Below are 13,137 nucleotides of genomic sequence, written 5' to 3' on the forward strand. Positions count from 1 at the left end.
ATTGGACAACTGTGGTGCTGTTTCTGTAAGAGTGGGTATACAGGACAACTATTGTTTGAGCAGCTGCTCCAAATAGTCACATTAGCGAGTTGTTAGTATATGAACCATTGTTGTTTGCCTGCTTGTGCACAGAGCGATTGTTGTTCATGCTCACAGTTGCTGAAGCGCACACCTCCCTGCAAGGTTTATGGGCTAGTCATTGAAAAACAAACAATTGCCTGTTTACACCAGGCAATAATGAATCAACCAATGGCTATTTTTTGGTGAGCTGAAACAAAGCAATTAGCTACTAGTGAACAAATTCTCGCTCATCACTCGATTGGTGACCATGTTTGAATAGAACAACTGTCGCTTGCATTCGCTCAACTGAGTGATTGATTGGGTAATAGTTATTCCATGTAGAGCATTACATATTTTCTAATCTCATACAACCTCCAGCTGTAGAATGTCTTACAAGTTGGGCTGGTCTCACACAGGGGGATTGTCATTGCAATTTGTCACACAATACCAATAGCCCATTGATTTGTATTGAGCCATTCACAACTGCAATTTATTTGCACGTGTATTACTCAAGCATATTCTATCTTGGCGCATATTACACGAACATACACGCCAAGATAGTGCATGGGGATTGACGGCATGCAGCAAGTACTCATGTCTTTGCTTACTTGCTGCCTTCTCACGTGCGAGACAGTCAAGTGCGGCACGCCAACACACACGGTCATGTGAGCCCGGCCTTAGGCACTTCTTCCGTTGTAGTGGGTATGCTGATTTTATTTTGTTTTTACTGTTTATTTGAAGTATATTATTAATCACACTCGCACCTTACCCAACACAACCAGCTGCAAATCTACCAATAGTGATGCAAAGGTCTGTCCTAGAACAAGAATATGGGTTACCACATAGCAATTACGCCACAGTGCCCAAAATGAAAAAGGGGACAGATAACTTAGTCTCTCTTTTATTTCTAATGTTTTACAATTTATCGTCCTCTCTTCTACAAAACCGCCAAATTCATGAATTCGTTCTTGTGGCACATGCAATTAAGTGTTTGACTGAGCGCACCCTTCTGTCCTTTCCTATTCTTATCTACTACATTGTGTCTATCTACTGTACAATCTTTTATCTGATATTCCTTGTCTAAATCACTCAACACATATTAGCTCGTTGCTCAGTTTATTAGGAATTGATCATGCGTTCATGCCTTCTTCCATTTCAAGAGTGCTTTTAAGTATTAGGCTCTGTTGTAATCAAGTTGAATGTGATAATGAGAACATGTTCACATTGTTAAAGTAAATGAGCCAGCGCACTTAAAGTGAAGACACATTTGAACTACAATTTGTGGTCTTCTCAGCAATATTGAATAGTCTGGGAGGAATGTTTATGGCATAATAACCCCTTAAGTTCCAGGTTTCGGCCTTTGACGTGGTTGAGTTCACCGCATTCATTTCATACTTGGCATCCTTTTGCTATAAAGCGCAGAACGTAGGTGTTTGGTTACAGTCGTTGAGATATATATTACATTATGTTGGTTCTTCAAGTTAGAATGGCCTAGAGTTACAATATTTTCAGGATACAATGGGCTTTTCTGGCTTTTGTGACCAGATTCATCATACAATGTCACAGACAGTCTGGATCTGTGTTACATGGGATTCATTGGAAAGTCCAGAAAATCGGCATGGGGATGTCATTGGTAAAACACCTGTATTTACTAAAGTGCATGCACTGATTGGCTGTCTAGTAGGACCTCTCCGCAGTGCAGCACGGTATTACATGTCCTACATTGCTCTCTACCTGTGCGAAGATGAGTGGCACCTTTAGGCGCCACATGAGGAGGGTTCCATGTTATCTTTCCAGTGCACTATGTGTTCACCACAGACCCTGGAGAAGCTCCTGTCCTCTACATAGAAAGTGTTTTACAGCCTTCAGCAGCTCCTTCGGACTTTTACATGTATTGATGTGCTTTTTCTGTATTCATTATTTGCAATTTTTTTGTTTCACTTTGTTTTATTTTGGGATGCATTATAAAATCAGACCACTCAGCAGCCATTACCGACTCATCTGAGTTGATGTAGAGATGTATTCAGACTAGAGATGAGCGAGCATACTCGCTAATGGCAATTACTTGAGCGAGCATTGTCCTTAGCGAATACCTGCCCGCTCGGAAAAAAAGATTCAGCTGCCGGCGGGGAGCGGCGGGGAGGAATGGAAGGGAGATCTCTCTCTCCGTCTCTCCCCCGCTCCCCCCTGCTCACTCCCGCAACTCACCAGCATCGGCACCCAAATCTTTTCTTCCGAGCGGGCAGGTACTTGCTAAGAACAATGCTCGCTCAAGTAATTGCCCTTAGTGAGTATGCTCGCTCATCTCTAATTCAGACCCTTTCCTTCTTGTATACATTTTTAGAAATAGTTTACATAACCATGTTCGGTGTTAAAATACATCAATAATCATGATTGATTGACTGTTTCTATCTTTATGGAAACGCAGACTGTCCTGGTACACACTGCTGAAACTGTACGTTTAAGGTATTTTTTGGATTTATTGCTGGAGAAGGGGAAACCGATAATGTTAGTTGGCAACGCTGGTGTTGGTAAAACTGTCTTGGTATCTGAAAAAGTGTCCAAATTACCAGAAGAGTACATTATGTCCAAAGTCCCTTTCAACTACTACACCACATCTGCCATGTTCCAATGTAAGTCTCATTTTCAATCCCTGATTTTTTGTAACTATACAGTAAAAAAATAAAAATGAATCTAGTTCAAGTAATTTATTCTGCAGCACTTTCAAGTAAATTATTTATTACCCCCCACCAAGCTGGGCACTCATTTTACCGACCTCGGAAGGATGGAAGGCTGAGTTGACCTTGAGCCAGCTACCTGAACCATGCAGGGATTGAACCTGCAACCTTCAGGTCAGGAGCGAGAGCTTAGGACTGCATTTCTGCTGCCTTAGCACTCTGCACCACACAAGGCACATACAGTCTGATCCTATGAAGGGCTTATTCACACTGTTATATTTTGGATTTGTATTATGACACCCATAACCTGCTATGGGGCTATATTGAATATACCTCCATGTGCTTGTAAATTTAAAGGGGTTGTCTGGTTGGACAACTTTTTAGGTACAGCTGCACATGCATTAAAATAACAAAAGCAGCAAAACATACCTCTCCTCTGCCCCTGGCGATCAAGCACTGAAACACAATTGTCCTCCCAGTGTTTGTTTAGGAATGGATACTATCTGACCTCTGCAGCCAATTAGATGCCTCAGCAGTCATGTGCACTTTTGGCATCACCACTCAGATGCTGGGAGCCACAATAACAGGGGAATGGCATTTGACCATTGTGGACTCTGATTGGCTGCAGCTGTCAGGTGGTATATGTTCATAAACAAACACTGAGAGGACCACAGGACTGCAGAGCTGGATTACTGGGGAGAGGATGGGTAAGTACAGCTGCTTTGTTATTTTTGCACATTTGCATTGATATTTAACAAATCTTCCGACAACCGGCCAGCCCCTTTAATACAGTCACAGAGGGTGTTTCTCACAGATTCATACAGTCCATAAAATATGTTCAATCACAAGCCATGTTATGCAGGGATTCTTCTGTAGAAACATTGCTTGGTGTGCCACATATGGTCCATATACACGGCTTTGCTTAAATGGTCACTAACTTTTCAAACATGTGCCTATATGATAGCCAGTGTGATAACCAGCAAAACTGCTCGTTACGTTATTTGTCTAAAATTATGTTTTTGTGATGAAAAATAACTCTAAAGTGCTGGCCACTAGAGGTCTCTCTTCCTCCTACAGCCTTCTTTTAAATGAGTAACAGACGACCTTAGGGCATTAGAAGAGTCAGTAGAGGACGGTGTGAGCCATAGTGCTCATGGAACTGTATAGAGAACAGGGTGAGGAGCGAGAGGGAGAGACACTTACACAGACATAGTGCAGGAGCTAATGGAGAGTTTTCTGTTGCTGTTTACTCACATGTACACTGCTCAGTACTGCTGTACACTTCTAAATGATGATGTTATGTATCTGTATGTGTGTGCTATTCTATTCCACATAAAACACTAGAAACAAATGGAAATTTGACAAAATGGAGCCCTGTTGGTCTGCATTTCAGCAGTTTAGATTAATAGCTGAGATGGGTTCACGTCCCATCCAGGAGTGCCATTTTTGGGATTTTAAATGGAAACCCCGATGGGACCCCTGGATGGAGGCCATAGCAAGGTGTGAACAGGCCCTAATACTTCTTACAGCTGAGGGTGAGCTACAATTGTATCATCTGTAAGGCTGATACATTTTACTTACTAATACATATTAACAAACTATTGAAAGAGAGATGCTTATGCATTTATCTCATGCCTAAACTTAAAGGGGTTGTCCCGCGCCGAAACGGGTTGTTTTTTTTTCAAACCCCCCCCCCGTTCGGCGCGAGACAACCCCGATGCAGGGACTGAAAAAAAGAACAGCACAGCGCTTACCTGAATCCCGGCGCTCCGGTGACTTCTATACTTACCGGTGAAGATGGCCACCGGGATCCTCTACCTCCGTGGACCGCAGCTCTTCTGTGCGGTCCATTGCCGATTCCAGCCTCCTGATTGGCTGGAATCGGCACGTGACGGGGCGGAGCTACACGGAGCCCCATAGAGAACAGGAGAAGACCTGGACTGCGCAAGCGCGGCTAATTTGGCCATCGGAGGGCGAAAATTAGTCGGCTCCATGGGAACGAGGACGCCAGCAACGGAGCAGGTAAGTATAAAACTTTTTATAACTTCTGTATGGCTCATAATTAATGCACAATGTACATTACAAAGTGCATTAATATGGCCATACAGAAGTGTATAGACCCACTTGCTGCCGCGGGACAACCCCTTTAAGATGATTATGGTAATCCCTCTTCTGTGGTAACCAGTAGATCTGTGCCTGTGATGTACTAGTTTCTTGGTTGCTTTTATTCAATGACAACTAGCAGAGATCTTAAAAGTAGTGAGAAATTAAAACCCAAAGTATGTAAACATTATGCATAACTTTTCATGATACAATAATTACACTTTATGACTGGACAAGCCTTACAATATGTTTTAATTACAAGTCACTTGTACCCTCTAGGAATTCTTTAGAAGGCTGGGGTCATATATCCGTAATTCGTGGCGTGCTGCCCCCGTGAGGTATGTAGCAAGTATGCAATTACATTGCGTACTTGCTGCGTGCCACCAATGGCCATGCACTATCTTGGCATGTATGCATGTGTAATACATGCCTAATGCCATCTTAACAGCATTGTGAGCCCCCAGGCAAAGCAGTGTACTGGGACCCCTACGACAACTACTCACAGGAATAAAAATGTAAATTTATGATCAAATTAAACATATTTATTTTATTGGCACTTCCAACAATATTGGTGTTGAAACATTAAAAACATGCTGTTCAGCAGCAAATAGTCAACATGATTATAGCGTTATTCACCTGGAAATATATATTATATGGGGATGTGGCAGGCACAGGACGACGTTGAGAAAACTCGGGAGAAATAGCAAGTTAGTAACCGGCGACCTACACTGGAGAACCGGAAGTCTGAGTCTCTAGGGTCCATTTTCCTCTTGCACCGTAGACTTGTTCATAGTGTCAGGCTAATTTACACTAGACGGTAACGAGACAATATACAAGATGATCCACACATCTAAAATCTCTCTTTTTATTATAGAATTTACGCATAATTTACAAAAGGAATTATGGGTAATGTGAAAGCGAAACAGAAGTTCATATCCCGCCACACAACATTATCATATATGATACAATGTGCATTGAAATGTTAACATACATAGATTTGTATAATGCCCCTATGCTTGTGAGGCCCCCAGGCAAGTGCCCGTCAGGCCCATGCATTAAGATGGCACTGTACATGCCAAGATAGAAGATGCTGTGATTGTTGTGCGCAATTTGTGTGAGCGGCAACATGGCAACCTATGGAAATTCGTACAGCGTATTACTCGCATAAGACCCGCACTCGGAATGCTCTATGACAATATGTTCGTGTGAGCCTGGCCTAAAGGATGATAGTCCTGGCACTTGCAGCCACATAACATTGCTTAACGTTAACCGCCTGCCAAAACATAATCTTTGTTTTTTACATCATATGACTTTTTTTGTGTTATCTACTGAATCTATAGAACTACACTACAAATTACAAAAATATAGTGTTTTTTTTCCCTTTTTTTTACTAGGCATCTTAGAAAAACCTTTGGAAAAGAGGGCAGGACGAAACTATTCCCCACCAGGCACTAAAAAATTAATTTATTTTATAGATGATCTTAACATGCCAGAAGTTGATGCTTATAGTACAGTACAACCTCACACACTAATTAGACAACATCTAGATTATGGTCACTGGTGAGTATTTAATATACTGATACACAATAACTATTCTCCTAGTTATCCTCCTGTGTGATGTATTGTACTATTATATTCAGTTATTTCTTAGCTAGCTTGGTGTAACAGATAGCAGAACTTCACAAATTACTACCATTAATGGCAGCCGTTATAATGCCCATAGGGGTTGTACCTGGCTTTACACAGACGGACTTATTTTATGGAGCTACTGTACATTCTCTCTGCTCATTCTCTCTATGATTAATTATCAGCTTCATTCAAGTTCATTTTGCACTATATTCATGAACCAGAACACTGATAATTATAATCATGACATAGATTGTAAGATATCTAATTGGTATGCTTTTCCTGTGGAACAAAAGTTTGGGCTTTACAAATATCATTTTGCTGCATATGCATTTTCCCATCGGCATCTGTGTCCAAGTTTTATTGTTGGTGTCTAAAACTTCCATTCATTCTTCTAACTTCATTCAAACACATTTTTTTGGTATTATCACACCTGATGCCACTGCACATTGGAGTACATAAAGGGTGGAATGTAACAAGTATCAAAATGGGCCTACCTTTATGGTGCCAGTTCAGAAGGGCCTGGTAGTTCTTGCCCGTCCATATGCTTTCTACAACCTTTTTGGCCAAAGTTTTCATCTTCTAATAACAGAAGGAATGGGACTAGTCAGGGCTGGGCCTTGTCTCACCAAGGGCCCCATAGAGGCTAAATGGGCTACCTTTATGCTATTATGCTTCTGCTATGGCAATGTTTCATTTCCACACCTTTCCTAAAACTACCCTACTGCGAAATCCAAGTACTTTTCCACCTAATCCTCTTGCCCTTCCCTATTCCATACACCTCCCCTTAGTGAGCTATGCTTGCACAGACCATGGCTGAATGATGGGCTCATTGAACATTACATATAGGCCTCTCGATATTTACATGTGACCAATCAATTATACAAAATAAGCACTTTCAGCTTATATCTTACAATGCCTATTTATCTTAGATAGTAAACTACCATGATTGGGTCCTTCTCTGTCTCCTTGTTTCTCGCTCCTGTGGGCTGCATTCCCACGAACGTATATCGGCTCGGTTTTAACGCCGAGCCGATATACGTCGTCCTCATGTGCGGGGGGGGGGGGGGGGATGTAAGATCCAGGAGCAGGAACTGAGCTCCCACCCCCTCTCTGCCTCCTCCCCACCCCTCTGCACTATTTGCAATGAAAGGAAGCTGGATGGGGGCGGGGCTAAGTCATGAGAATTAGCCCTGCCCCCGTCCCGCCTCTCCCCATTGCAAGTAGTGCAGAGGGGCAGAGAGGAGGCAGAGAGGGGGCGGGAGCTCAGTTCCTGCTCCTGGCTCTTCCATCCTCCCCCCCCTGCAGATGAGGAGGACGTATATCGGCTCGGCGTAAAAACAGAGCCGATATACGTTCGTGTGAATGCAGCCTAAAACATTGGATTCCAATGCTTTCATTCAGATAGGTAATTTTTTTTTGCAGTGTCAAAATCGCCACTGAAATTCGCAAATCGCCACTGATTTACAGCTGCAATTTTTTCTCGCAGGGAGCGGGCAGGGGAGCTTACCTGCACCGAGCCGATATTCGTTCGTGGGAATGCAGCCTTAGGATGTTTTTGTCATAATTGAAATTTATATATACTGTTTTGTTCCCCGATAGCGAAGCTCTACAGAATATGTTGCATTGTTTATGTAAAGAGTCATCATAATAATAAGAGACTACCACAATATATGTAAGTGATCTCCAGTATTGTGTTCACACCTTGGCCGTGGAGCCAAAGAAGGTCCCAAAAGTCCCTCTACCCACCTGAGCAGACTAGACTAGTACGGCATATGATGGATAATATTCATAACATATTTTGTATTGGGGCTCAGGAGTAGTGTTAAGTGAACTTTTTAAAAGTTCAGTGGGTTTGCCTAATTTTGGCAAAACGTTTGGTTCAGTCCGAATTAGGTTGAACCAAACTAGAACTTTGCCAATACCCCAAAAACTGATGTATAACTGTCTAAGAGCCAAAAAGCCTGGTATAATACTCTCAGGTTTACTAAGAGTGTATATAAGTACTTTTCAACTGTTTGCAAGGCAAAGTTAATGAATTTGAAGGAAGGACAAAGGAAAGGTGAAAAAGAATGAGAAGGAACAGAGCAAGAAGGAGAAGGAAAAGGGAAAAAAGGAAAAGGGGGAAAAAAATAATATTTTTTCTTCTTTTCATTTTTATCCTTTTTCATTTTCTTCTTTTAGCGAGACAAACCACCTGAAGTTTATGTTCTTGCCGAACCGAAATTTTTTAGAAAAGTTCATTCCGAAATAGGGTCTATTGTTTGAATTCACTCAACAGCACTCAGGAGCATCAAGTTCCATCTCTGGTAATCATATTCACTGTAAAAACCCTGGTGTATGCAAAATCCCACACTTATTGGTATCATGAGCTGCGGATTTTACATAACAATAGAGCAGTAAATAGGACATAGCTATTGAACCTGACATGGCGTGAGTTGGTATTTATGTTTATGTGATTACTATAGGTATGACAGGCAGAAATTGGTGGCTAAAGAAATTCACAATTGCCAATACATAACATGCATGAATCCCACGGCTGGAAGTTTCTCCATTAATCCTCGGCTTCAGGTAATTTACTATTCAGTATGTCACTTGTTTTCAGTGAATAAGATGCTGCATTTGATGCATGACTTCACCTGTCACATTTGTGATCTATAGTAACCATGGTGACTGTGGAAAAAAAGTCATCATATGTTTATGTAATAAATTGTGTTTTATTCCATCCGTTGTGTTCTGCACCAGATATAGTATAAAAAGGAAAAATGAGATTGGTTTACAACCTTGGGCATCAAATACATGACCCAAGCCATTTAATACACATGCTGCACAGAAAATAGGTCAGTGCCATGCTATGTATTTGCCATTTCTACTAAAGATATTAGTTGCACCAACAGCAGTAAAAAGTGAGCAATTTCCATATGCAAATTTCAGTAGGAAATGGTTATAAAACCATTAAAAATTGTATTCTAGCAAATGTTGCAATGGCCACATTGCCATTTATAAATCAATCCTAAAATATGAGTCTAGGATAATGGTGCCCTTATTCCCTGATTGGCCTGAGATACCCCTTGCCAAATGTACTAGACAATGATAGGACTGAGAGAACAAGCTGGAACCATGGTCAATGTGGACAGATTATCCCTATCCCCTTCCCTTTCCCCACCCCACCCTATGTTTTCCCCTTCCTTCTTTTTCCTTCCTGTCTCTGTCTATTGTTTCTGTCGTTTTTCCTTTTCTCTTTACTTTCCCCAGGCGGTTGGTTCCTTCGGAGGAAGTTGTACTGGGGAGCTATATTATAACTGCTGCCTAAAATGTGGTTAGCTGAATAGCAAAACAGAACGGGTATTGTATTGCTACTTCTTTATTATAATTGTATTTCCATTCTGTATGCTTCGATATTAATGTGGCAGTGAATAAAATATTTTTTGAACCATAAAATATGAGTCTATGACTATGGCTTGGTCATCGCTGCAAAAAGTCCCCTATATTGAAAACATATACTTTATTAAATATATTTAACAGTCACCCACAAACAAACATAAATATATACAAATAGCATGGTATATTGGCTCTATAGATATATTAACAGATAACTGGCTGACTCAATCTGCACGCAGGTCGTAAGATACTAGAAACTCATGATTAGTAGAATCATGTCGCTACTTCATTGACTCTACTAGTTCTTGAAATAGGGAAAAAAGGAATAAATAGAAAAAAAAATATTTACATTCTACCCTTACTATATCCCTTCTCTCACACTTGCCTAACTGCGGATCACTCGCTCTGAAAAGGACGTCTCCGCTCCATGGTGGCTGACTACTAATATATATCTACACAGCCCTTTCAAAGCCAATATGTAATAAATTAACAATAATATCCCATATGCCAATGGATTTCTCCTTGCTGATATTACACAGAGTTCATCAGGGACAGAAATATACCAGGGAGTAAAACTTTTCCTCCCTTAATATAGTGACAGACATGCTTACCATATACTTTGGCGGGTTGTATCTATAGGTACCACCTCATCATGCAATAGGTCTCTGATTATCCCTGTATTATCACTAGAACCCTTCATATTATAGTACCGACCTGTTAGAATATAATCCGTCATTAACCCCTTGAGTGGCGGGTTTCCTACCACCCTGCCGTGCCCACCAGGGCAGGTTTTTTAAAATGGTCTAATCATTGAATTTCAACTAATTTTGCAGTTGCGTCTCAAGAGCCATAACTTTTTCATTTTTCCATTGACATGGCCATATAAGGGCTTGTTTTTTGCGGGACAAGTTGTGATTTTTTAAACAGGAGGGAGGAAAAAAAGAAATGGGGAAAAAAGAAAAAAAGGGGCCATGTCATTAAGGGGTTAAATAATGTATTAACTTCCTTCTCTGGGTCATTACGACGCATGGATACCACATGTGTGATTGTATTTTTGATTTTTTACAAAGTAAAGGGAGACAAGTGTTTTTATAATTTTTTTTTTAATAATTTTTTAACTTTTTTTTTTTTTTGTCCCTTTAGGGGACTTCCACAGGGACCCATCAGGACCCCCTGATCACATTCCGGGGGTCTGATGGTGACAGCCCTTTACATGCTGCAGTGACAGCCCTTTACATGCTGCAGTCACATAGACTGCAGCATGTAAAGGGTTAACACAGCAGAGATCGGAGGTTTTCTCTGATCTCTGCTTTAAGAGCTGGTACCTAGCTGTCCTCTGATAGCCAAGCACCAAGCTCTCCCTGCCACAGAGACCATCGGCTTGCTTCTGACAAGCCGATGGTCTCTATGGCAACCTGTAAACAAAGCAGGAGGTTGCCGATATGCCGGCAATATCTTCTGCTGGTTTTTCAAAGCCCTTGCTTTGTTCTCTGTGGGTCTGTGCAGGCAGAGCACACTGTCACAGCTGGTGGCCTTGTGCTCTGCAGCTCCCATAGTGATACATAGCCCGGAAATCTTCCGGGCTATGTCACTATGAGCAGTGGAGCTCGTCCCGGAAAATTTCCGGGCCTGCCACTCAAGGGGTTAAGCGGTGACTATCCTCCATGTTCTAGAAAAAATGTAAAAAAAAGAAGTTGCATTAAAATTACAACATTACTGTGACAAATGTGCAAACTAAATGTATCATATAAGAAACAAATGTGTGACAATCGCAAAAATTGGTCAGAAAATGGTCAGAATTCATGTGATCATTGTAAGTAACCAGCAACTTTTTCCTACTCTTAGAACTGTTGGAGCTGCGTATAAGTCATGTTGATACTGCAATTTTACTGCAACTTATTAGCAAACAAATGTCACCATGCTACCTTAGCCTAAAACAAACATAATATAGTAAATAGAGATGAGCGAACGTACTCGTTTCCAGTAATTACTCGATCGAGCACCGCGATTTTCGAGTACTTCCGTACTCGGGTGAAAAAGATTGGGGGGCGCTGGGGGGCGGGGGAGGCGTGGCGGAGCGGGGGGTAGCAGCGGGGATCAGGGGGAAGACCTCTCTCCCTCTCCCCCCCACTCCCCGCTGCAACCCCCCACTCACCCACGGCGCCCCCCGAATCTTTTCGCCCGAGTATGGAAGTACTCGAAAATCGCGGCGCTCGGGCGAAAAAGGGACGTGGCCGAGTAGGTTCGCTCATCTCTAATAGTAAACGTTCTTTGATCATGACATGCAGCTCAAAATAACAATAATCCAAAGACGAAATGTCCCACAGTAACTCGCCATATAATGCCATGACATAATATATTGTGTTTAACCTTTCAGAGACACTTCTCTGTATTTGCTGTGCACTTTCCGGGTACTGAAGCGTTAACCACCATCTACAGCAGGATAATCAGTGCTCATTTCCAACATGGAGGCTTCAGTTACAGCGTGGTCAAGACCTTGTCTACACTCATACAAGCTTCTATTTGTCTCTATCAGAAGATGACCCAGAATTTTCTCCCAACTGCAATAAGATTCCATTACATATTTAATCTGAGGGATTTAACCCAAATCTTTCAGGTAACACTGATTTATTTCTTATAACCTTTTAGTGGTACTTAAGAGGCCAAGTCTAATAGTGGTTAAGAAACCTAACTCTTGTCTTTAGATGGTCACCATACAGTATGTAGCAGACTCTCAACAAACCATTTATTACCAAACTTACAAAAGTAAAATTGTCTCTGCCGAATGTCAATGTGTATGTTGTATACGATGAGAAGGTTTCATTATGTAAGAATAGGCTTCCTGCCTAGCACTAAGTTGTTCTCTTAATGTGAAGTAGGGCAGGAACATAAAGAATTTCAAGAAGTTAAAGGCTATGAAAAACCTTTATGCATAAAAATCAATACACACATATCTTGAGTCCCTGACGAAAAAAAATATGCACCTATTTATTTTTTTGCATTGAGTTTCCCTTCTCATGCATTTAAAAAACCTCATACTTGGCTTGCTAGAGTTCTCTCCGTCATTCAGGTTTCTGGCTTGGGGCATTTCCAGCACTGACCAGCTGGTCTCTCTCATGAACATGCACAAGCTTGGCTCCCCCTCCCCTCGCCTCTTTCAGAGGCTGTGTAGCATAGGCATGCCCATTCAGAGGCTGTGTAACAGAGGCATGCCCATTCAGACGCTGTGTAGCATAGGCATGCCCATTCAATACTACAAAGCTACAGTAGTTTATGGTCTTGTTCTCCC

At 41.6% G+C, this 13,137-nt stretch overlaps 1 protein-coding gene across 1 annotated transcript in view; it reads left to right on the plus strand.

The window, feature by feature from the left end:
* LOC136577882 (dynein axonemal heavy chain 11-like) overlaps nucleotides 1-13,137 on the plus strand; it is a 386,682-nt gene that overhangs the window by 170,536 nt on the left and 203,009 nt on the right. The window contains exons 39-42 of the mRNA XM_066577801.1: nucleotides 2,489-2,693; nucleotides 6,236-6,401; nucleotides 8,936-9,038; nucleotides 12,226-12,465. Of these exons, the coding sequence (XP_066433898.1) occupies nucleotides 2,489-2,693; nucleotides 6,236-6,401; nucleotides 8,936-9,038; nucleotides 12,226-12,465 (714 nt within the window). The remainder of the gene's footprint in view (nucleotides 1-2,488; nucleotides 2,694-6,235; nucleotides 6,402-8,935; nucleotides 9,039-12,225; nucleotides 12,466-13,137) is intronic.

Source organism: Eleutherodactylus coqui, chromosome 8, assembly GCF_035609145.1.
Source record: "Eleutherodactylus coqui strain aEleCoq1 chromosome 8, aEleCoq1.hap1, whole genome shotgun sequence".
Taxonomy (NCBI): Eukaryota; Metazoa; Chordata; class Amphibia; order Anura; family Eleutherodactylidae; genus Eleutherodactylus; species Eleutherodactylus coqui.